The sequence below is a fragment of the Mustela nivalis genome (genome assembly GCF_964662115.1).
Source record: "Mustela nivalis genome assembly, chromosome: 8".
In the NCBI taxonomy this organism is placed as follows: Eukaryota; Metazoa; Chordata; class Mammalia; order Carnivora; family Mustelidae; genus Mustela; species Mustela nivalis.
The window spans coordinates 39,410,591-39,434,434 of NC_139027.1; the positions used below are offsets into that span (position 1 = coordinate 39,410,591).

General features: G+C 48.5%; 1 protein-coding gene across 4 annotated transcripts in view; it reads left to right on the plus strand.

Moving 5' to 3' along the window:
* REEP1 (receptor accessory protein 1) overlaps positions 1 to 20,738 on the plus strand; it is a 105,731-nt gene extending 84,993 nt beyond the window's left edge. For 3 of the 4 annotated variants that reach the window (XM_082743532.1, XM_082743530.1, XM_082743529.1), the window contains 2 exons: positions 5,978 to 6,155; positions 17,654 to 20,738. In XM_082743532.1, coding sequence (XP_082599658.1) covers positions 5,978 to 6,155; positions 17,654 to 17,725 — 250 coding nt within the window. In that variant the 3' untranslated portion in view covers positions 17,726 to 20,738. Of the gene's footprint in view, positions 1 to 5,977; positions 6,156 to 10,116; positions 10,153 to 15,244; positions 15,397 to 17,653 lie in introns of all 4 variants that reach the window. The other variant, XM_082743531.1, reaches the window with a different exon arrangement.
* The last annotated feature ends 3,106 nt before the right edge of the window (positions 20,739 to 23,844 follow it).

Here is a 23,844-nt window from a genome sequence, read left to right on the forward strand (position 1 = left end):
AGGCTCAGATGTACTCAGGGTAGGCTGACCTTGGTTCATGAAAGGGCTCCGGCATTCTAAGCTTGTCTATGGCTCATATTCTGAACTGAGTGTTGTCTGGGGAGGAAATTGACACAGGACTTTAAACAACACACACCATACATGCTAGACTCTATTCCACCATCAGAGTTACCATGGGAGACCCAACATTTATTTTAGAGATTTTCAAATAATTCTCAAAACCCTTATTTTGGAATTTCAACGAGAGCCAGCTAATGAGCCACAGAAGAGGGTCATAGATTCTTGAACTCAGAGTTTTCCAGTTTGAAGGGAATCTTGTTCGATGTTTTAACTTCCCAATGAGGTTGCAAGGCTGAGGAGGACCAACATGGCTTGGTCAAGGCCCCTCATAGCAGAGTTGAGCCTAGGCTCTCGGAGCTAGATGGCGAATGCATTGCAGTGTCTAGAGCCACCACTTCTTCCTTCTCTGTTCTCATTTGTTTATTAAAAAAAAAAAAAGTTCCGTGTCATTCTTTTTTGGTCTAGATGGCATTTATTAGCATCCTGCAAGCCCTGTATTTACAAAAATGGGAACTTCAAGGCGAACTTGCGAAAGTTCTGTGTTTCTGAAAATGAAATGGTAATGATTTCTTCAAGGTAATACACGTTTATGGTATAAAGTCCTACAAGCACAAAAGAGGGCATGCAGTAAAGAGTAGGTCACACCCCTGCCCCTGTCCTCCACCTGCCAGCTGTTCTAGAAGAAACCTGTGACCTTTTAGCAGGCCCTTCCACCAAAGCGTTCATTTGGGCACTAACCCAGTTTGAAGGTGGTACCCGTGTGTCCTTAGCATCTCCTCTGGCACGGAATGAAGTGGCAGCTCAGAGTGGTGGTTGACTAAGAAATCTACTTCTTCCACTTGGCCCGCATCTTCACCCACACATGTCCTCCAAGGCCAGCTCACGTGAAGTCTCCTGTGGGGAGCCTGGCCTCTCTGACCTTTGGACCCTCCAGCCCTCCAGCATTTCTCCTATACTCCTTGAGGACAGAGCTAGAGTCCCTGACCACAGGGGCTCCTTCAGGGGCAGGACCGTGACCCCTTGACCCCATGCACTGGGTGGAGGCGGGGATTTCCTATTGCTGTCCCTCACTGAGGGGATTGCTCGGTAAATGGCTGCATGTTCCTTCATTCAGCTCCTTGACCCCTAATTTGTATCATGGTGACAGACACCAAGGCTGTACTAGTAAATAAAACAGACAGTCTGGAGGACAAGACAAACCCACAAACAATAGCAGTAGTTAAATATAATTGTGTGAGGTGCTACAGAGAATCCCAGACTTCCCTGAGCACCCAGCCAGGGAGCTTGAGCTGGTCAGAGAAAACTTTGTGGAGACGGGCAGCCATATTGCATTGAGCTAAAAATGCTGTGGTTTCTGAGATACATTGTTATCTTATAAGGAAGAACATATCGCCAATTAAATTAGGACAGAAAGCTCTTTACTTCTACTTATCCAAAGGACTCTCTTAGACTTGTTTGGACATCGAATCTTCGTGCGTCACTTTTGTACACACATTAAAAGGAATGTATAAGCACGATCAATTGGTTGAGGTCTTCCTAACCTCACTTTTAAACTTTCTGAGTCCGACTCCTCTGAATCACTTTTCCCCTGAGCTCCTCTGTATCCATTTACAACCATGCCATACCACTCTCTGCCTTCCGGAGCACTGGTGATTCAGAGCTCTTGTCTCTTTTATCCGCACTCCTGCTACACATTCTGCCAGGTTGGATGCTGCCTCTTTCTTGATCTTACCAGAGGTCTCCATGGAATGTGCTTCAGACAACTGGGACCCATATTTCTTCTTCGGGTGGTTCTTGATGGTTTGTGAGTTGAACACTCAGTTCAGTTCGGGTGTCCAGTTCGTGCCATGGGGAATGACAACCAAGTGCATTCCTATGTAGGCAATGACAGTGATGTCAAGGCAACGATAATTGTAAGACACACCCTTGTATCAGTGATGAAAAAAGAATATATGTCTTGAAATTGATGAAAATCATTTACACGAAGTCTGGGTGTAAAAGAGGGCTGTCATTATTCTGGTGAGGGAGTGATGTTGAGGCTCTGGATGGATGTTTCTGTGAGTCTCTTAGTCACAAAAAGGCCCCTCCACCAGAATCAGAGGCAGAAAACAGGGAGCAGGGTCAGGCCTTTCTTCTCTTAGCAAGAGAAAGTTCCTCTCCCAGGAATTCCTTAGCAGATTTCTCCTTCCATTGGGCAGAATTGGATCACATAGTCATCCATCCTTACGAGGGAGATTGGGAAATCTGGGTATTTTTTCACCATGTCAAGAATGGGGTGGGGGATGATTTTTGGATGGCCAACCAACAGTATACCCCACTGTGGGCAAATTCATGTGAGATACAGTGAGTTAATCTGAAACACTGTAGGACTTCTAGAGGCTTTAATATGGTAATATGGATAATTGAATTATGGAGAATATGGTATTAAGCCTTTTTTAAAGAAGATTTTATTTATTTATTTGAGAGAGAGAGAGAGCATGAGAGGGGGAACAGCAGAGGGAGAAGCAGACCTCTCTCCTCCCCTGTACTGAGCAAGGGAGCCCAATGCAGGGCTCGATCCTGGAACTCCAGGATCATGACCTGAACCGAAGGCAGTCACTCAGCCAACTGAGCCACCCAGGTGCCCCTGGTTATTAAGCTTTAATAAACTTAGGGGATCCAACTTAATTTTCCCAAAATAGGGAGCCCAATTTTGTGGAATACCAGTGAACAACTCTTGGCTGTTCTCAGAATAATAAAATGGAGGTTCTCCAGAGCAGAGCCCAAGTAGCAGGGTGGATTGGGGTTTGTGGAAAATGAATGGGAATGAGGTATGGACAGGAGTCTGAGCAGGGCTGAGAGGTTTACAAATGAGAAGGCCGTATCAATTCTAACCATCTCAGATTGGTTTGACAGATAAAGGCTGATTTGTTTTCAAGATCCTTGAATCTATGCTACTCTGATTTTGCCTGAGTCAGGACTATGTTGATACAGAGCTATTATTACCCCTTTTCTTTGCTAACTTCTGCCACTTCCGATCTTCATGATGCTAGTGATATTGGAGTTAGGTTGGCTGGCTTCTGGGAGTGGAATCCACTGCTTTGCCGAAGAGGCCATGTATGGTGCCTGCTCTCAGATAGATTGCTGAGCATTTGCAAGAACTAGCAGACACATTGATGGAGTTTGTCCCTGGCCATTTATTTGGGCTTGGGGTCATGAAGCCCGTCTGTGTCCTTTTGGCCCAATGTAGTCTTTTCATTTTTTTATTCCAACAGCAATTTGTGTGTTTCAGGAGGCAGTATCATCATCAGCACCATCGTCATCACCATCATCATAACTGGCATTTTTTGAACACTTACTAGGCATTGGGCTTTGTAATGGATATTGTTTGGGCATAATCTCATGTAACCCTCCCCCCTCCCCATATCCTGCCATGTGGATGCTCCTTGGCGGAGGAGAATATTGAGGTGGGGAGAGATTAAGGTCACCCAGCAATCCATGATAGGACTGTAATTTGACTCTAGAACCCTTGCTCTTCATCCTCGATTTCTATACCTTCTGGTCCGGCAGCTCTGTGTAGTTATTTATACATTTGTCGTTTTATATTTAGTCCAAAATCAAGCTGTATTGTTGATGTTTCCTAATAACACCTAGCACAGCTTCTTGCCCAGAGAACGTCCTTGATAAATTGTTTCTTGTTGGACAAGAGTAACTAAACAGAGGAAGACTGAAAGCGAGCCAGTGAATGGTCTTCCTGGGTGTGAAACTAACACTGAATTATGCCATTGTCCGTAGCAGTATTTCCCCCCTTCTTTTCAGAATCAATTTTTGTTCTTCAGTCCTCTCATTTCTTCTGAGTTCTGGATGTCACCTAAAATGCTTCCAGGTGAAATAATCGTGGATTGTTGGCTGATAGCTTTTGGAGGGGATTATACTGGGCAGCTAGTTTCACCTGGTTTTCATGGCGCAGACCACCCAGTTGTTCATGTCTAGAAGGTGAGCCCTCTACTCCTTGGCCACCATCATACAGAGTGGTATCTGAGGCTAACAGGGGGATTTCCATCTCTTTTTAACATCAGACTCCCCTTTGCCTGGATATACAGTTCTAATTTTGAGTATTAAAATAGATTTCTGGGGCGCCTGGGTGGCTCAGTGGGTTAAGCCGCTGCCTTCGGCTCAGGTCATGATCTCAGGGTCCTGGGATCGGGTCCCGCATTGGGCTCTCTGCTCGGCAGAGAGCCTGCTTCCCTCTCTCTCTCTCTGCCTGTCTCTCCATCTACTTGTGATTTCTCTCTGTCAAATAAATAAATAAAATCTTAAAAAAATAAAAAATAAAATAAATAAAATAAAATAGTTTTCTTTTTTGTTGTTAGTTTCCTAGAGACGTTTTTATATCTTTGGTAGGTTGGGAACTGGTCTTTTTCATATTTTCATGCATGTTGTTTTACTCCGACATTTCTTCTAGACCTGTCTGCAAGCTCCTTTTGTTTCTCCTCTTCGCTCTAACGAACTCATTCTGCATTTGCTCCTTTTTCTAACTGGCTCTTTGACTAGTCACTTGTATGGACTGCTCTCCTTTGCTGGCTGTTTTCATTGCTTTTTTTTTTTTTTTTTTTCTTTATTCTCCTCAAGTGAAATGAAAAATGTCCTCCAAACCCTCTGCCATGTTGAAAGCATCCCACTAAGCCATTGTGGTCCCTGTTTGTTTCATCCATCCCACCCCCAAACCAGAACCTTCTCGTTAGCTGTTCCCACTGATTTTGTGCTTATTTGTTGGTTCTGTTCCATCTGTTGTGCCTTATTGTCCCCAAGGCCTCCAGCCCTCTAGAACCACTCTTTCCTTCCTTATCCAAGTAGAATATCTCCTCCCCCATCCCCTGCTGTCCTTGCCCCTGTGGAAATTCTACAGGCCCACCAGTATTTCTGACGACGCCCAGCTTCATCCATTTGCCTGGTGGTTACTGGCCAGTCTCCTATTCAAATCCCAATCCCATTCTCAATAACCCCAGTCTCCTACCAGACCCTGGCCTCCCTCCCAGGTCCTTCTCCCCCAAACACAAGCTCCCTCTCCAACCCCTGAGGCTCCCCTGGGGCAATACCACTCTCCCCGAGCATCAGCATTGCTGTGATCCTTTTCATTCTGACACAGATTCTCTCATCCAGACAGCAAGGACCTTCCCTTTCATAAGTATAATGGATTGATCTTGCTTTCCTAAACAAAAGAACAATTTTCCCCTGAGATGAATTCTGTGACTCTCTCAGAATATGAAATGGTTAGAGTCAGCAGGGCTTTTTTTTTTTTTTTTAATATCATTTTCCCCCTTTCCTGATTCATTACCTTTTGTGTATTTTATGAAGCTCAGATGCTAGAGTAGAAGGAAATGCGCCTCATACACAGCAACATGAACAGATAAGAGAAATCACTGTTGTCAAACATTTAAAAAAAAAAAAACTGGCTGAATTTTATTTCCTTGGAAAAGAGGAAGGCCCGAGCACACAGATTATTAGGTTTTGCTCTTTCTGACCAGATTCTTATGTCCTGGGAACTGAGCAAAATGTGGCTATGTAGGGATTTTTATTCATGTTAAAGCCAGAGAAACAGCAACGGCAGGCTGCTTTCTTCAGCCCGGAGTGAGTCTGTCTCTGGCTCTGGCTCACCCTGTGATGTGGGCATCTGAAGGAGAAGAAGGAGCCAGGAGCCAGAGGAACAATTGCTGGGACCCACAGAAGGCCTTGGAACATTCTAGACCTTGACCCTCTCGGTGCTTCCAGCAAGTACACCCGGCCCCCGGCCCTCTGCAAAGTCCTTTCAGCTCTTGAGTTCCACCTGGCTGACTGCCAGAAGCCCCCTGTATGGTGTCTGCCTGCCCCCCTGCCCCGCAGCCTGTGCTGTGTAGGGCAGGCCTCTGACCTGGGCCCCCTTCTGTGTTGTCTCCAGGGGCAGGGAGCCTTATCAGAGAGACTTCGCAGCTTCAGCATGCAGGACCTCACCACCATCAGGGGGGACGGTGCCCCTGCTCCCTCCAGCACCCCCACACCGGGGTCCGGGCGAGCCACCGGCAAACACGGCCAGCCCAAGATGTCCAGGAGCGCTTCTGAGAGTGCTAGCAGCTCAGGTAGGTCTCATTTCCCTCTTCCCCCTTTCCAGTTCATAAGTTTTGCTTTTGTTGCCAGCGGCGCAGTCCACATCATGTGGCATATAACCCGGCATTGCCATCCACACAGATGTCCATCTGATCATTCCAGGCTGGCTGAGAGTATCACTCAGGCCAGCATGGGAGGCTAGCCTGGGGGACTCTGATCAGGGGACAGGATTAGACCACCTGCACCAAAGGGTCTTGCGTGCTCCATCTGATGATCTGAGGGTGGTTGGGGAATAGTGCCTGAACCAAGTCTGGAGGCCATGGGCACAGCTGGCCCTCGGCCAAAGCAGCTTCTTCCCCTCTTTTCCTCTCTGACCCTACACTCCCGGGAGGACTTACCTGAATTTTTCCTCCTCCCCACCCAGGGCTTACGGCTCCTGTGGTCCTTTTCCCCTGCCTGAACGTCTCCTGTACTTCCTCACTCCACCATCTCCTCCCAGCCCTGAGCCCCCATTCACCACGCACGCCATCAGCCACTATGTGCCAAGGGCCACACTAGCTCTGAGGTCTGATTCCTGCAGAGGCCATGGCTTTAGGGAGACCCCACCTGTATCCCCAGTGTCTCAGGATGCTTATATTAGCATTGACCTCGGGGCCCCGTTAAAGATGCAGAGCCCGGCATCCATGTCTGGAGGGGTCAGCAAGTCGGGGAGGAGATTCACATATGGGATGGTGTTGAGGTACAGCCAAATTCGGAACCCACGGGTGTCTGACCCATCAGTGGGTTTCAGGCTTATTGAGGGGGCATGGGTTGGGGGCTTATGAGGGGGTAGGGTGCTGGGCCAGGACTCACATCTTCCCAGACCATTACTTGGGGAGCTTCCAGGGCCCTTGGCTCTTAGGGGCTGAGCATGGCTGGGTTAATGGTGAAGAGGGTACAGGGGCCAGTCCTGGATTGCCAGCTTGACTCCTCACCCTTGGTGGGAAATCAAGCCTTGCAGATGGGAATCAGACCACCCTTTTAGAGCCTGGGTCTGTGACATGTGCCTGGTAGCAGCCCTGCTCTTGAACACAGAACGGAGCCCTGACCCTGTGCTGTGAGGTGCAGCCCAAGCCTCAGGGACCCCACCTGACTTTGGGGGTCATGGACAGGTTTGGGAACAAAGGGGCCCTATGGCTGCCCTAGGAATAAAGACTCACGTGCCCTGCCAGGGAGAGGGCAATAGCTTAGAGCCAGGCCCGGTGTCCATCAGTTTCCTCCTTTCTGAGGAATAGCCCACTTTACCCCAGGCCCCGGGTGTGAAGATTGTGGCTGTTTTTCTTGGAGGGAAGATGGTTTAACTCCAGTGGGGTTGGGAAGGTCGAAGCTTGGCCATAGGGGTGAGGATCATCTTGGGTTGGGGGTTATCTCCTAAGTGAACCCTCCCCCAGGAGAGTTCAGAACAGAATCCCAGAAGTCCAGGCAGGCAGGGACCTCAGGATCGTTCAATCTGACCTTCGGATTTTACCAACGAAGAGACTGAGGCCCAGGGAAGGGAACGGTATCCAGGGTAACCCACTGACTGGAGTTCTCTGGGGCCTCCTCACTCCTGGGCCAGTGCCCTCCAGGTGCTCACCCCTCCACCATCTAGGTGTCCTTGAGCATCTCCAGCTTCGGACCTATTGGGCACCATCTCAGAAATAGGGCTAAAAACTGGAATTAGGAGTCACCTCCACCTTCGGTAAGCTCATGGGCTACAGAACCTCAATGTAAACTGTTATTTGGAAGAAAAATGGGCCCCAGTTCTGGGAGGTTCAGAGGATAGAGCAAGAACCAATGGGCTAAAGTTGATAAAGTCCCCAGGGGGCAGCTGCTTCCTACCTGTATGACTTGGGCTCAGGTTCCCTATCTGTACACACAGGATGACAATACCCATTTGTAGGGGTGTCTTGAGGATTCAAATAAGATAATCCATGCAAGAGTGCTTAAGGCCATGCCTAGCATTTTATGTAGTAGCTGCTATTGCTTCTGTTGTTATCTAACCCCACCCATGAAAACGTTTTCTAATGGGAAAGTGTCCAGGAGACAAATGAGCTGCCTTGAGAGGTCCCTGAAAATTGGAAGGAGCCAAACCAAAGTTGGATGGTCATGTACTGAGGCTCTAAGGAGGTCTTCCTGCTTTGGCCAGCACGTGGGCCTCAGCGGCCCCACAGTCCCTCGCCCTCTAAGATTCTATGTTGTCATTATAAAGTGAACCAAGTAGAGGAAGTAGGTTCAGAGAGGTCATGTACGGTGCCAAGGCCACCCAGGACTAGATCCAGGCGTCCTGCCTAGACTGCTCCTTGGTGGGTGATTCAGGGCAGCCTCGGAACGTGGGAAAGGGAGAAGCCTGGTAAGGTCAGAAGGCGATGGGAAGCATGTGCCCGGCTTCGACCGTTTTCCCAGACCAGCACTAGATAGACATGGGTTTGGGATTCTCCGTCTCGGTGCTAGTCCTGCCGCCTCCCATTAGCTCTGACGCACTCTGTGGCATGCCGGAACTCAGGCTGAGCCCTCGGAGCTCCTGGAGAAGCAGAGAACCTTCATGCTACCACAGGATGCCGCCTGCTCTCCCTGCTGCTCCCTTCGGCCACAGCACCTGTGATTCCAGGGGGCAGAGGAGGGAGGTGCTGACCCAGGAGGAAGGGCAGGGACCATGTGGCACTCACTCCAGCTGTCCTGGGGCCTAAAATAAAAGTCCTCTCGGGAAGAGACACAGGTGAAAGATGACCCGGGGCCTGGGCATGCCGCAAAAGCACCCAGATCAGAGGCCCCAGGGCAGTTGGGGATTGAGGTGCCTGGAAGGATGTCTGGCAGAGGAGGCCCAGCTACCAAGGGCTGGTGTTCTTCCCTCCTGGCCTCATGGGCCTTGGACACGAGGCGTGGTCAGGTGGGGCTGGTGTCTGGGCTCCCATTCTGGGCAGGGCGACCGTGGGCCTGCGCAGAGCAGCAGACACAGTGTGAGCAAGGCAGACATCCTTAGGCACTTTCCACATTGTTCGCATTGGGCCGCCGACCCTTTCTCGGAACGATACCCCAGGTGGTCACTACTACAGAATTCGACCTGGGCATGGAAGACGAGCACAGTTCCCTCGAGTGCTTTCCTCTGGAAAGAGGGTACCGTAATCCCTATTCAGCCTATGTCTTAGGGTTGGGAGGAGAGCAAACAGGAGAATTTGCCAAGCCTGGACAGCTGGCAGCTGTTGAAGGCAGCCTAACAGCGGACAGATAAGAGGCGGTGGCTGGACCCCATGGAGATGTGTGCAGCTGTGGGAGGCAGCAGTCTTAAGGTTCATCCAGGCGGATCTCAAAAACATGGTGCCTAGTGAGAAAAGGACAAAACAGAGTGAGATATTATGGAACAGTGTATGTAAAATAAAAATACGTATCCCTGGTGTGAAATAAAAATACAGACTTTCCAGGAGCATATTGCCCTCCCTACAAAATTGTGTTAGACACCATTTATTGAAAGCTTGGCATTGAAACCCAAGAAGGGTGCAGAGGGTGTTGAAAGAATGATCCTTGCCTTCCATGATTTTGGAGACGTTCAGCATGTATTTAGTAAGCACCTACTGTATACCAAGGCCCAGATGGGCACTGAGACCAGTAGAGTTTGCAAAGCAACAGCCTAGTGACTGACCCTAAGCACTCCGGAGAGCCAGAGGTCAGTCTGAGAAGGTTTCCTGGAGGCCATTCTGAACTGGAAGGCATCAAGAGCAGGGATGTGGGGGCGGGTGCAGTGGCAATTATTTTTTGGAGGACTTAAGGACAGACCTCTGTGGGCCAGGCATGGGTATTTTTTAGCCCCTGAGAAGAAGCGGAATCCGGAATGATCTCCTTCCCCCACCTTGGTGTCTCTACAGAGACCCACAGTCCTGGGACCCCTATATTGAACCCACTGGAGCCTCCCCGCTTGCCTGGGGCTGGTTCCTGCCGAGTGAGGGGTATCACTGATGATGTCCCCCATCCCCACAGTGTGTACCTGCTGCTCCACCTGCAGGACCCGGAAAGGTGAGTAAGCAGCCAGCCTCTGTGCAGTGTGCTGGGCTCTCACCTCCGGCGGAGGTTCTAACCAGAAGCTGGCGCCTGACCCTGGGGCTCCCTTCCAGCTGCACATTCTGTGGGGAATTCAGGAGGTTAACTCCCTGAAATAACAAACCTGTGTTATCTTACAGTGTGTGCAGGCTCAGAATTCAGGAGCAGCTGAACTGGGGGGGTTCCGGGTCAGGGTCTATGAAGAGTTGTAGTCAGGATACTAGCAGGTGCTGTGGTCATCGGAAGGCTTGACTGAGCTTTGAGGATCTGCCTCTAAGATGGCTCTCTCGTGGCTCCCGGCTGCAGGCTCGGGTCCTTACCACATGGGTCTCTCTCGGGCTGCCTAAGCTTCCTTGCAACATAGCAGCTGGCTTCACCTGGAGTGAGTGATCCGGTAGAGAGAGGACACTCGGGAGGCCGCAGTAGGTTTTTGGACCTAGTCTTTGAAGTCACATGCCACCACCTCTGCCTTCTTTTGTTTGTTGGGAGAGAGTCATTAGGTCCAGCCCCCACTCAAGGGGAGGGGAATTAATCTCCACCTCTTGAAGGAAGGTGTATCAAAGAAAAGTGTGGAGATCTTCTGAGACCACCGCAGGCCATATTTCCTGGTGCTCTGTGATGAGGACACAGGAACTTACCCCAGTCCTTGGAAGTGACAGATCCCCATAGCTCCAGGGTTTCGGTCCAGGTGCAGCTAAGGGAGCCCTGGCCCTGCTTTGCCGCTTACTAGCTGTGTAACCGTGCGTGAACCACCTAACCTTGCTGAGCCTCGATTTCCCCTTGGTAAAATAGACGTAAAGATCCTGCCTCCCCACCTCACTGCGTGGTTGTGAAAATGTCCGTGAAAAGGCTTTGTATTTCAGCCTGGAGCAGCCAGGAAACCTCTGGGAGCAGGGAGGAAAACAGGGTTTCACAGTCCTGGACAGGGACTCATGCTCCTGCCTTTCCTGCGAGCAAGTGATGGCTTGATGCAGCCGTGGCCGCCCCGTGGTTGGACGTGTTCTCTCCCGATCTGCTCCTGCTGTGTCCCTGACCCTGAGTAGACACGTGAGGGACTGGCCATGGTGCTAGACCAACTCAGCTCCCCTTGTACCCACCATGGAGGGTGTCCGCCATGGAGGAGCTGCCTTTGGCTCCAAGGCAAAAGACCACTGGGGCCTATAGCGTCTAGCTGACATGAGGGGAGGAGGAGGCAAGCATGGTCCTCTCTACTGCCTGTGCTCCCAGTGCTGGGGCGGCCAAGGCATGGCCATGCCTCCCATAGTGGTGAGAACAGAGGGCGTGAGCTGGATTTAGGAAGTATCCTGTTTTCCCTTCATTTCTTCATTTGTAAGATTTCTCTAAGGCTTTTGAAAGTCAGTGTAGGACGTGTGTGTTTTGGAGACCATAAACCCAGTGCAAACTGACAATCAAAAGAGTTCTGAGCAGGACAGTCGAGACTGGTGTCCTACCCAGGGGTCTAACTCTGACCAGCTCTGCATGACTCAGAGACCACCCAGTCCGCATCAGAAACAGACACATATGTATATACATATATACACGCACATACAAACACACACGCACACATATATATATCACAAATAACATGTTATATGTCAGTTATATCTCAGTTTTATGAAGGAAAATTGCATTGCAGTGATAGAGGCTAGTGCTTGGACCTAGTGGACATACTGGTTCATGGTGATCTTGAGGTCCCAGCAACCCCAGGCAACTGTGGTTATTTCTAACTACTCACCAGTTTTGAGTTCATAAATTCCGTGAGCCATTCTGAAAGCCTCTAATTCTGGCATATTACTCCTTGGGGGACTGGGGAGAAGACAGCTGCCTTCTCCTCCATTCCTTCCTCACGGGACTGCTTTGTGCTGTTTTCTGGGATGCCCTCACCTTTTCGTGACTGCTGATGATTTCCAAATCAGAGGCTGCATTTCCAGTGCATTGAAATAGAATTTCAGTCGACTGTAGGGATTTAGTCAAGGTTGCTCTCCCCAGGGCCTACGGGAATGGGGGTGTTGGGGACTGGGTAGCGGGCTGGGCTTGGTGGGGCCTCGGGCTTGGGTGACTCTGCTCAGAGCTATGATCTGGGACTTTGCCGCAGCCCTCCCTTTCTTGGGCCCTCTAACACCCAGTGCCCCAGAATTCTCCCCCACACCTCCAAGTCTCCCCAGGGTTTGCTGGCAAGGAACCAGGTTGGTCTACACCAGGCCCTCTGTACTGGTGGGAAAGTCCCTGAGCTGTGCAGGTCTCTGTCCCCTCCTCCATAAAATGTGGCCATCTCTGCAAGTGAAGGGTGCCGGGTGGGAAGAGTCCGCAGATGGTGTTGGGGGAGGTGGAGGCTAGCTCTGGCCAGTGACGCTGTGGGAGAGGATTTCAGGGGGTCACAGACACTCCGGTCAGAAGGCCCCTCCTGGTCCCTTGATATGATTTTCATCTGTGCATCTCAGACCCTAGTAGAACGTTCTCTCCCCACTTCGGCTCCATTTCTGCCCCTGTCAGTCGATTTCCTGCTGTTTCTGGCACAGGTCTCCTCCTCCCTCTCCTTATTCTTATTATTATTTCCTCTCCTTCCTGCCTGGCTGCTCTTTCTCCTCCCTCTTCTCTCTACCTGCCTCGATGTAATATAAAAACTCAAGTCTGTATTACTGCTCAGAATTAGTCATAGAGATGTACTTTTTTCTTAAAAAAAAAAAATCAAGCGCATGGGACATCATTTTAAAAAGCAAAATCATGTCTTTTATTCACCCTTTTGAAAGAGAGAGAGAATTGCATTGGCCTGGAGTGTGGCCCGGGCTGCGTGTTTCCTCCAGCAGCAGGAGCTGTCCGAGGTTTAGAGCGTGGGAAGGGAGGGAGTGTGTGTCTGGGCATGCACCTGTCCACAGGCTTACATGCTCACACGTGTGTGAGCTTCATCCCCGAAGACCTTTTCCCTAACAGAATCTTGTTTTCTCTCTCCTCGGTGGCTGTCGGGGACGCGGATGTAAGTGTTCCAGACGGGTGTGCTCTTCTGCAACACGTTTGCTGACTTCCATTAATGGCACCTGCTAATGTGTGCTGTGTGGGATGTGTTTGCTAACCTGGGGGTTGTTTGGCACTATGGGAGCGGGGTGGGGCGGGGGGTGCGGGGAGAAGGGCCTCCGGCTCAGTGCAGATGCATCTACTCTGGCCTCCAAGTGTTCTTCCTCCCTGCCTGCCCCACAGAGATAAGAGGTGGGCCCGCTCCCCACCTTCTTAGTCCTGCTGACACATTTGCTAATATGGAATGTCGTGAGACTGGGGCAGACAGCAGTGGCTCCTGCACTTCCCTCTAGGCCACCCAGCCTTGGGCAATAGGACAGCCGCTCTGCTGGCTCAGGGCCTTGGCCGCCATCACCTGAGGTTTGGACATGGTGGCTGTGGCCATGAACTTGCATGAGAGTCACTCTCCCCACCCAGAGGTCATCTCTGGAAGTGATCAGACTATTAAGGAGTGGATAGCGTCAGCACAGGGAAAGCCCTGGGCCAAGATTTGGAGGGAACAGAGGCACGGATTCAAACCAGTCCCCACGCCCACTCCCAGGATGCAGTTTGGCACTGGGGCTGAACTGGCCAGGCTGCGTCTGTGGTTTCTGCCCTAGTCCAAGGACTTCATGCTCTAGGAAGGCCTGTTTCTTTTCCCTCCCATCAGACAAGGGCTATCTGTGTCCAGAAGGAATTTCTCTGTGATAGTGTCAAGGTCTGACTTGAGATGAGATGAGGCTCCCAGATGACTTCCTGATTCCACCTAGGGTGGAACCAGAGGATAACCTAAACCCACCCACCCCACCCCCCGGGTTGGGGGATGCACAGAGCAAAAAACTCAAAGGAAGATTAATGATCGAAATCTTGGCCCTTACCAAGGCCATTCCCAGCCTACAGGTCTACTTTGCGACTGGCAGTTAAGACAACTAGCTCTCATGCTGCCTCCTGATGGCTATTGGGGAGTACAGCAGCAGTGCCCGGAAAACCTGGTCAAGGTTAGGGTCTGTTGTTATTTTTGCTTAACCCACACCTGGTTAAGTTGGGTGCTGTGTTATAGTCTAGTGAGTCCCCTGTTGATGGGGAGAACACATCTGGGGCTCACTGTGTTTTTAGGAGCAGTAGCAGGGCGTTCCAGAAGGAGTTCGGTTTTCTTTCTGCAGGCCATGGGGTGGTTGACCAGATTACCTGAGGGCCCCCTACTCTACAGTCTGTGTTTCTAAGTAAAAACAACATATGGATTGTAAAAAGCTATCTCTTTGTCAGATAAGCTGGGTATGTGCTGACCACCTGGCCAGATGACATGGAATATGTTTAAGAATTGAACATTCTAAAAAAACACTACGCATTCAATGACATGAATTAATTCTGGAATTTTACTTGTGGATTTAATCAAGGTAGACTAAAACAGGAATCTTGCTGTCTTGTGTGTGGGGGGGAGAGTATTCCTCCATTTTCTTTCCACTGGGCATCTTTGCTTCTCTGGGACTTGGCCTTTGAAAGGAAAACAATCGATGTAACTTTGCTTAAGGTTCTCCCTGAAGGCTTCCTGGTATTTGACATCCTGTCTCAAAGAAGGCTCGGAGTGAACATGCAAGTATAATGCACTGTGAACGCAGCTTGTCCGTGGACTAGAGGAAGCCGCCAGGCCCCTCTACCATCACGGCATTTATCCATTCTGGAGGACATTCTTTCCCTGAGCACCCTTTGGTGTGACGTCATAGGTCTCAGCGGCAGGGTTTGACACCTCTCGGCTAAGGCAGTGTTTTCCTTCTGTCAGGGCAGCAATGCCCCCACGTTCCTTGGCAGCTTATCCAGTAGGTTCTGGAACCTCTGCTTCTTCCTGTGCATGGTGCCTGCCAGTTTCTAGCGGCACGCTCATAGCCCAGGTCCGCCCTGCAGGGAGGCCCAGAGGATGCGGGCTCCTGCTTCACACACCGGGGACCTTGGCTGTCCTAACAGGCTTGTTGTGTGATATACCTAACCTTGACCTTGCCTGCCCTTCCTCGCTCCTTTCTACACTGATCCTCCCTGCTGTACTTTGTCTCCTTTGTGTAGATTGTAAATGGACATTAAGTGGTTGAGGGAGATGTGAATGAGGGTGGTGTGAAGGCTTGGGACCCCCACCAGGTCCAAAACCCACTGGCATTTTCGGACGAGGAGGAGGAAGATCTGCTGGATTTCATGTACAAGTATAAGGCTCTTCGAAGGACGGAAATCCCCCTGGAGGTACAAGGGGTCTGGGGCTGCGGGCTGGAGCATGTGTTTGCACAAGGGCTTTGCCCTGGAGATCTGGGGTTCTGGGAGTGGCAGCTCTTGGGACCCCCAGCATCTCTGGAGTGCCTCTCTCTCCATCAAACAAAAAGGACAGAACGCTAGGTAGCATCCAGATCCTTGCCTAGGGGCAAAAAAGACTCTGCTCATTTTATTTAGATATTGGAGAGGTGATATAGTACCTAAAATAAAACTTAAAAATTTGCATGCATTAACCTAAGATGATATGTGAATGAAAAGCAACCCAAATGTGTGTTTTAGGAGGAAGAAAATACGTTATTTGACACGTTTTTTAAAGGAAGCTGTTCATCACTGTTTCTCTAAGACACAGCAATAGTGCCTAGTACAAAGCAAATCCTGAGAAAATTTTACTGGCAGGGCACAGCCCTCTAAAAAGACCCAAACCAAATGTACCTGATTGCTGTGGATGTGGGTGGAGTGTTGGCAGCGGGAGGGCCAAGCCTGGAGCCTCAGAGGCCTTGCTTTGTGATGTAGAGAGGGAGTCTCCAGCCTTGGGCCCAGGTTCGGGGCTGGCTGGCAGAACTGGGGACTCCCGAGTCTTCCTCTCCTCCCCTCCTGGGCCCCATCTGCTGAATACTGTGGCCTGAGCGTTCATCTGAGGCAAGTTGGGAGGCCCCCTGTCCTCAGTGTAGGCACCCCCGTGAGACTTAGATGAGGGAATGCACTGAAATGTTCCCTTACCCGAGCACCTTGGCCAGTGGACCCCTTTCAGACTAGGACTGTGGTTATTACCACTGGGCGAACCTGAGTTCATCAGAGTCCTTTCCAGGGTGGGGCACGCACGGGTCAGTTTTGAAGTTGGAGGTTTTGGTAAAAGATGTCTGGGTTTAGACTCTGTTGGGGCAGTCCGTCAGAGCCTGGGCCACCCTGTGCTGGGGAGAGGGGCTCAGCTCTCCCAAGGAAGGTGCCCCAAAACGCCGTAGGGTCTGAGGGTTTATGCCATTTGGGTTTTGTTTTGTTAAAGCTGCATGAGCTGCTTTCCTGTTTACTTCAGCCTGAGACAGCTAACTAACTACGAGTTAGTTTTCTCTGATTCTTCTTTTACTCTGTGTATTCTTTTACTCTGTGTCCAGAGGCAGCTACTGGTAAACATTTACAAATCAAAAAGGTGTCCTGAGGACTCAGGAGGTGGAAGGCCAGAGCTTTCTTTCTCCGCACCCCCCCCCCCCCATTGGTTGTCTTCCTCCCTCCCTCCCTCCCTTCTGTGTGCCTTCTGGGCCCTGAACTACTTTCTGGGAAAAGGAGGTGGGTGTGCCTCCAGAAAGTTCTCAGTGAGGAGTGGGGAGACAGGGCAGAGTCCTCTCACGTCCTCTCTTGTGCAGAACACTAGGAGAACAAAGAAAGTGACCCTGCGTCTGTGTGTCTGGGCTGTGGGGAGATGGGCTCAGGAGGGACTTTTGAACTGGGTCCTAAAGAGGACTATAAATAGCAAGACAGAGAAGGGAGGGAGGGGCTTCCGGTCCGAAGGAATAGAGGTGTAGAAGATGCCCTAGAAAAAGAAGTGACTGGAGAGAAGTGGACAGGGACAGGGGTTGGGGGTAGCTTGGGTCAGTTGTGTTAGTGCCCTCCGCCCCTTCCTGCCCCTGGCCTTGAGGGCTCCGCGAGGACAAAAATTTTCTTTTCTTTCATTGTAGAAGTAACTTCTGTGATCTATGTGTTCCATGGAAGGAGGGCTCCCCCCTTGATAGCCATTTGTATGGGAGATGGGGTGGAGGCAGTGTTTCCCTTTGCTGTGGGGCTTGCCGTGCTTTCAAGGATTCCACATCCAGAAGGAGGACTGGGAACTGGGCGATGGGAATTTTAGGCGCGTACCTGGAAACATGAGGCTCGTTTTTCAAGGAAAGACCAAAGACAAGGGAAGAGATGGGGAAGCATTTCTCTGTGCTGAGTCGCTTGCTAGGATCATTTTGCTCCCAAGGCAGAAACAAGAAAGGTGTGTGCCATCCTTCTGCGCAACGGTTCGCTAGGGAGACCCAGGGACTTAGGAGAGGGTGAAACGGGAGGGAGACGGCTGCCTTCTCAACTGGCTCAGCATGGGATGCTTGGGATGTGACCCGGTTCCCAGATTCCCAGCCGGCTGCCTCACACACGTGTGCGTGTGTCTCAACACAAACCCACACAGGTGCTCGCTCCAAAAAGTTTCCACGCCTACGCCACATTGAGGGATGCCTTTTTCTGTTTCCTCTGGCAGGCACCGCCTAGAGTTCTTCGATCCCGCTTTAGGAAGAAAAGTACCTCATCCTCAGCCACTGAAACCACGTGAGTGAGATGAGCCAACAGCACCGGACCCACAGAATGTTTCTTCTCTGCCTTAAAGAGCTAGTCACTAATAACGTAGAAATCCGCAAGCTGGCGTGCTTTGTGTATGCAGCCTCACAGACACAGCCTTTTCTCTCTCCCCTCTTCCACTTGAAAGACATTAATTTTCCTTTTCTTTATGTTGCTGGGGAGAGGCTAAAGGGAAAGGTAGTGTGGGGGGGTGACCTTTAAGTCTTCTGAGGTTAGTAATTTTCCACAATTGGATTGTCAGCAGTGTGTTTTTAGAAATATAAGAGATCACCCTCACACTGCCAAGATGTACATTTGTAATTTATTTGTCGCATACTTCGTTTTTAGTCCTGTAAATGCAAACAGAACGATTTTTTTAAACTTTTTTTGTTCTTGGTACTAATACTTTGGACTATGATGTACATATTTATCAGTTTTGGCTTAATCAGATGGACTCGCAAGGGCTGCCAGAGGTTCTAATATGTAAGAAAACTACAAGATGTGTAAAATATTATTTTGATTCCAGAGAATGTCTCAGATGTGCTTCTGAAGCTTCTAAACACAACTCCAGTAGAACATCCCTTTTCCAGCAGGACGACGGCCCATCTTCTTCAGACAGATGTTTAGCCAAAACGCCAGAGATGCTTAGCATGAGGAGACAATATTGTAATGACAGAGAGGAGTGTAATGAGGCCAGGGGAGCAGCCCAGAATAAGAAAAATCACAAGACGCTTGTCTCCCCCTGGATTCTGGATTAAGAGCTTCTGAATCATTTCAAGGGATTTACCAAAGCTTTAGGCAGGTGGCTCACACTTGGTGAAACTTGCTGGGGATGTGAACTCACAGGCCTGTTGAGGGGAATCGTTTTGAGTGTTCCAAAAGTGCTGGAAGAATGACTGTTTCTCCTTCATCGGGACTGGTTTTGTGACTTATTTCCCCAGGTAGAGGAGCCTATAATCTGAACATCTTGATTAAGAGAACACTAAGCAAAAGCCAACCAGTCAACCCAACCCAACCCAAAGCAAACCTAAAGGTATGTTTCAGATATGCCATCAAATACACCCGAGACACCTGTCAAAATGCTGGGTTCTAGAAAGGTTTCAGAGCTTAAGATCTTTACGAACTGACTTGCTGCTCAGCGCCCTGGGCGGCACCCTTCTGTTCCCTTCCTGGCTTGTGCAGAATGTGAGTGAGAGAAGTCATGCACTCACGGGCACTCCATGTCTTACTGGAGGTCTTATGCAGGCCAGGATCGCTTACTAGAGTAGAGCACCGTTGAGGGGACTCTCTACTTAGACTGAGAACTTTATCTGAAAAGAAGAATCTGGTTTAGATAGCATTTTGGCCCAAGGTAGCTCCTCCCCTCTGGGAGAGCTGAGCCTAAACGTAGGACTTGTATATTTATATTTGTGCTTAGAGTTGGTGTTTTCTTTCAGTGTAATGCATGCAGTGGTCACAACACAGTCATTTATAATACTTGGATTGTGTTTGTTCATAGATATGCTCTGAAGACTAGAGAATTAGTGTTATGTACCACATAGAACTTATTGTCAACCAGCCATAAGCAGACCCGGTTCAAGACTGTTGCATTACTAAGCTCGGCGAACACACGTCAGTAGTCTTGGCTGCTGACACCCTGGCTGGATCTTAGCCACCTGAGAAACAGTTTTACCTGAAGTTGGTTGTTGCCAGATATGCATATTTAAATCCCTTCTTCCCACAATGCCCCTGAAGGTGACTCTGTAATTTACAACAGGATTTAGGAAAACAAACCTATAAGCAAATTCGTGGTTCAGAGGGCTTTTCATTGTCTGTGCCCACACCCACCAATACCTAAACTCCTTAGGGAAGACAGAATATCTGTTTCTTCAGGCTCACTGAATAGTTTCAGAAGAAAAATATATGCTTTAAATGTATTTACCTGTTAGTTGGGAGTACCCAGAATTATCAGAAACAGCTTCACTTCAGCTTTTTAGCAAAAAAAAAAAAAAAAAAAAAAAAATTTTTTTTTTTTTTGGCCAAAACAATAAATACCTTTAGCAGCAGAGATCCTTCGTGAACAAACTGTATTTTCACCATTTTACAATGTAAAGTTTTAACAAGGACAAGCTACCAAGTTTGCACTCAACTATGCCAAAAACAAGTTTGAAGCACTCTACTCTCAGACACGCTGTATTACTTCATTCAAGATTTAGAAAATAGAAAGGTATCCAAACTGCTGTCTTAATGTAAATGGAACTATTTTTCCTTCAAGTGTTGATGAGGGAGTTGGTTTCTCTCTTAAAAACACTCACTGTACAAACGAGAGCCGCTGTCCTATTTCTAGCAAAATGTGTTTACTCCCCCAATGAGCTGCATATTCGTGTATGGACTGACGGGAAATGTGAATGCCTCCGAGTGTACATGTAGTGGTGTGCTGCTCTGTCTAGAGGGCATAACTGAACACCTTTAATTTGCTGATTTACAGACACAGGCTGTTTACAAAATGCTAGCTCAAAAGTCTGTAATTTTCATGTAATAACTTTTAGTTCTTTGCCATTGGGCACCTGTTCTGTTTCTGAGGTGAGATGGGGCGGTGTACTTAGACCCCGGAGAGCTTTGTCATAATCCCTCCTGGCTTTGTGTGATTAGCTTGCTCACTCCACTGGCCTCTGAAGTGTATGTTCTCTCCAGTAAACTGTCTGTGTGTTTGTGGTAACAGTGCTCGTCCACCATGATCACAGCGGAGTATTTCCCTAGTCCTCCCCTTGCACAGTGTTTGACCTGCAAAGGACGTGCTTCATTCTCCAATGGCGCACGCTCAGAGAGCTGACCTTCTGGATGGTTCCTGTGCATTTTCCCTAGTTTACTCCTGTAGTCCCTATAGAATGATCTGTAATAAAATAGTATACTGGACTGTGCATCAAAGGGGTGTAAAATTACAGTATTCCAAAGGTTGAAGTTCTGCTGTTTTGTTATAATGCCTGATCTATATCTTGAATAAAGTCTTAACATTTTTCTTTTAAAAACATCTTTGTAATGTTGAGCTTATGAGGAAAGAGAGAACACTTAAAAAAAAATGTGGAAGGTAGCAAGGATTAGAAGCTGAGTGCTCAGGCACTTAACTGGCCCTGGTGCCTTCTCTCTGGGCCTACTGCCTAGAATTGTTGCGGGGGAAGAAAATTCAAACCCTTTTGAAAACCAGTTGATCACATAAATGTAACCCTGGTAGTGTTTTATGTTTTAAAAGCCACAAGTGGAAACTGTGTAGCTATAAAAACAGAGCAGTTCATCTGGTAGGCAGTTTTCATTCTGCAAACAGAAAATCTGGTCTATTGTCTCCCTTCTTGGTACCTGTTCCCTCACCTGCAAGTGAGGGAGTATGTGTGAGGTCAAGAGGGTGGTACATGCAGAGGTGCACTGGGTGGTGTGGATGCCCTTTGACCACTGCAGCCCTTGCCTTTAAAATATGAATGGGCTGAGGGCCTGGCTGACTTCGTCAGGAAAGCATGCAACTCTTCTTGATCTCAGGGTTCTGAGTTTTACCCCAGGCTGGGTGCAGAATTTACTTAAAAATATGCATATGTGAACAGGTACACATAAGCCTCATTGGGTGCTCACGAAGCCTTGGACACTTAAAAACGAAACACTCATTTTCTTTGCCTGTATAGTCTTCTAAAATAAAGCAGCAGAAGGTAAAGAAGCACGTTCAGAAAGCTGAAAGGAGGGGCGCCTGGGTGGCTCAGTGGGTTAAAGCCACTGCCTTCAGCTCAGGTCATGATCCTGGGATCGAGCCCCGCATCGGGCTCTCTGCTCAGCAGGGAGCCTGCTTCCCCCCACCCCTGCCGCCTCTCTGCCTTCTTGTGATCTCTCTCTCTTTCTCTGTCAAATAAATAAATAAAAATATTTTTAAAAAACAGTTTTAAGAAAGCTGAAAGGAAGGTGAAGAGATGGAAAGGCTGAAAACCCATTTATGTATTCATTTACTGAGCCAAGTCCAATGGCAACAGAACTGAGATTAACCAGATTAAGAGCTGACAACAGAAAAGCAAAATTAGGATTCAAAGGCTGACTTGGTATGGTGTCAGGAAAAAGTATTGCATATGTATAATGCTAGATTATAGTCACTTGTTGATTTAGATATGAATTTTCATGTTGAAAGACTCCAGGAAATGCTCTGGATTCCAAGATGTTAGACCTAGGTTCTGTGACTTATTAGCTATATTTTGGGTAATTTATTTAACCTTGTATAAGCTACAGTTTCCTCAAATCTAAACCCCAGATAAACAGTATCTCCCCTGGGCGCCTGGCTGGCTAAGTTGGAAGAGTATGAGACTCTTGATCTTGGAGTCATGGGTTTGAGCTCCATGTTGGGTGTAGAAATTACTACTACTAATAATAACAATAATAAACTCAAAGGAAAAATAGTATCTTCCCCATAAGGCTGGTACGAGGATTAGCCATTTTGTGGGTATAAATACCCGATCCTATGCTGGGACATAGTTGGTCTTCAATAAGACACATTTTTACATAAATTTCAATGTCATTTAGGTAGACTCTTTAATGAAAGATGTTTGGTTGTCAAACTATAAAATCAGTGTTGATGATAAGCTCTGCTATCCACAAAACAAAAATTATATATATGAAAATCCACTCTCTCCGAAATGCCTGTCAGCCCTTGCTCTTCAGTCTGTGTCTGGATGCTGAGGCCTGGTTGCCAGTCCTTGTCTCCACCTCTCCTACCCATGGCCTACAGGAAAAACCAAGGTGCTCTGAGCCCCCTACAACAGAGATCTTTGTTGTCCATGACTGCACTAGAGAAACCATGGAGGCAGTGGGAAAGTGGCCTCCTCAACCTCTTCAGGTATCAGTTCCATCCTGCTACCAGGGGTGAGCGGGAGAGGCAGGGGCCAGATGACTAAGAGATGATGTGGGGGCGCCTGAGTGGCTCAGTTAGTTAAGCATCAGACTCTTGATTTCAGGTCAGGTCCTGATGTCAGGATCGTGTGAGACTGAGCCCCATGTTGGGCTCTGCACTCGGCACGGAGTCTGCTTGTCCCGTTCCCTCTGCCCCTCCCACTTGTACGAGAGCTCTCTCAGATAAATAAATAAATTCTTAAAAAAAAAAAAAAATGATGTGGAAACCTTGTGAGTGGTTGGCTTCTGCCACCTCAGAAGTTATGAGGAAATTGGGGTGTGTGGGTGGCTCAGTGGGTTAAAGCGTCTGCCTTCGGCTCAAGTCATGATCCCAGGGTCCTGGGATTGAGCCCTGCATTGGGCTCTCTGCTCAGCGGGGAGCCTGCTCCCCACCCCCCGCCTCTCTGCCTACCTGTGATCTCTGTCTGTCAAATAAATAAATAAATCTTAAAAAAGAAAGTTATGAGGAAATGAAAACCAATCAACAGAATACCACTGCATGCTTCAGAGTTCTACCCCATCTCAAATCCAGTCTGTTCTTTAACAGGGTCACGTAAACAGACATATAGGCGGCCTTCAATTTTAGAACCCTTTATCGTCACCCTTTTTCTTCTAAGGAACATGCCCTGGTTTCATGAAATTCCTCTAATAACCCTAGCCTGACTTGCCATAATATTTCAATTTGGTTATCTTTAACCTTATTCTATTAACAATAGAGAAACTTCATCTTAGCATCATCAACTACTATATTAAAAGATTTAAAGTAGTAATTGAGACATAATTTTACTTAATACAGACAGTCCCTGACCTATTATGGTTTGACTTAGGTTTTTTGACTTTACGATGGTGTCAAAGTGACACATTCGGTAGAAACCGTACTTTAAATTCAGATTTTGATCTTTTCCTGGACTAGCAATAGGCGGTAGGACACTCTCTTGTGATGCTGGTTGGTGGCAATGAGCTGAGACTCCCAGTCAGCACTGTAATCACAAAGATAGACAACTGACAGATTAACAGTCGAATATTCTCCACACACACCTTTTTTCTATTTTTCACTTTCGGTACAGTACTCAATAAACATGAGGTAGTCAACACTTTATTACGAGACAGACTTTGTGGGGCACCTGGGTGGCTCAGTGGGTTGCCTCTGCCTTTGGCTCGGGTCATGATCTCGGGGTCCTGGGATCGAGTCCCACATTGGGTTCTCTGCTCAGCAGG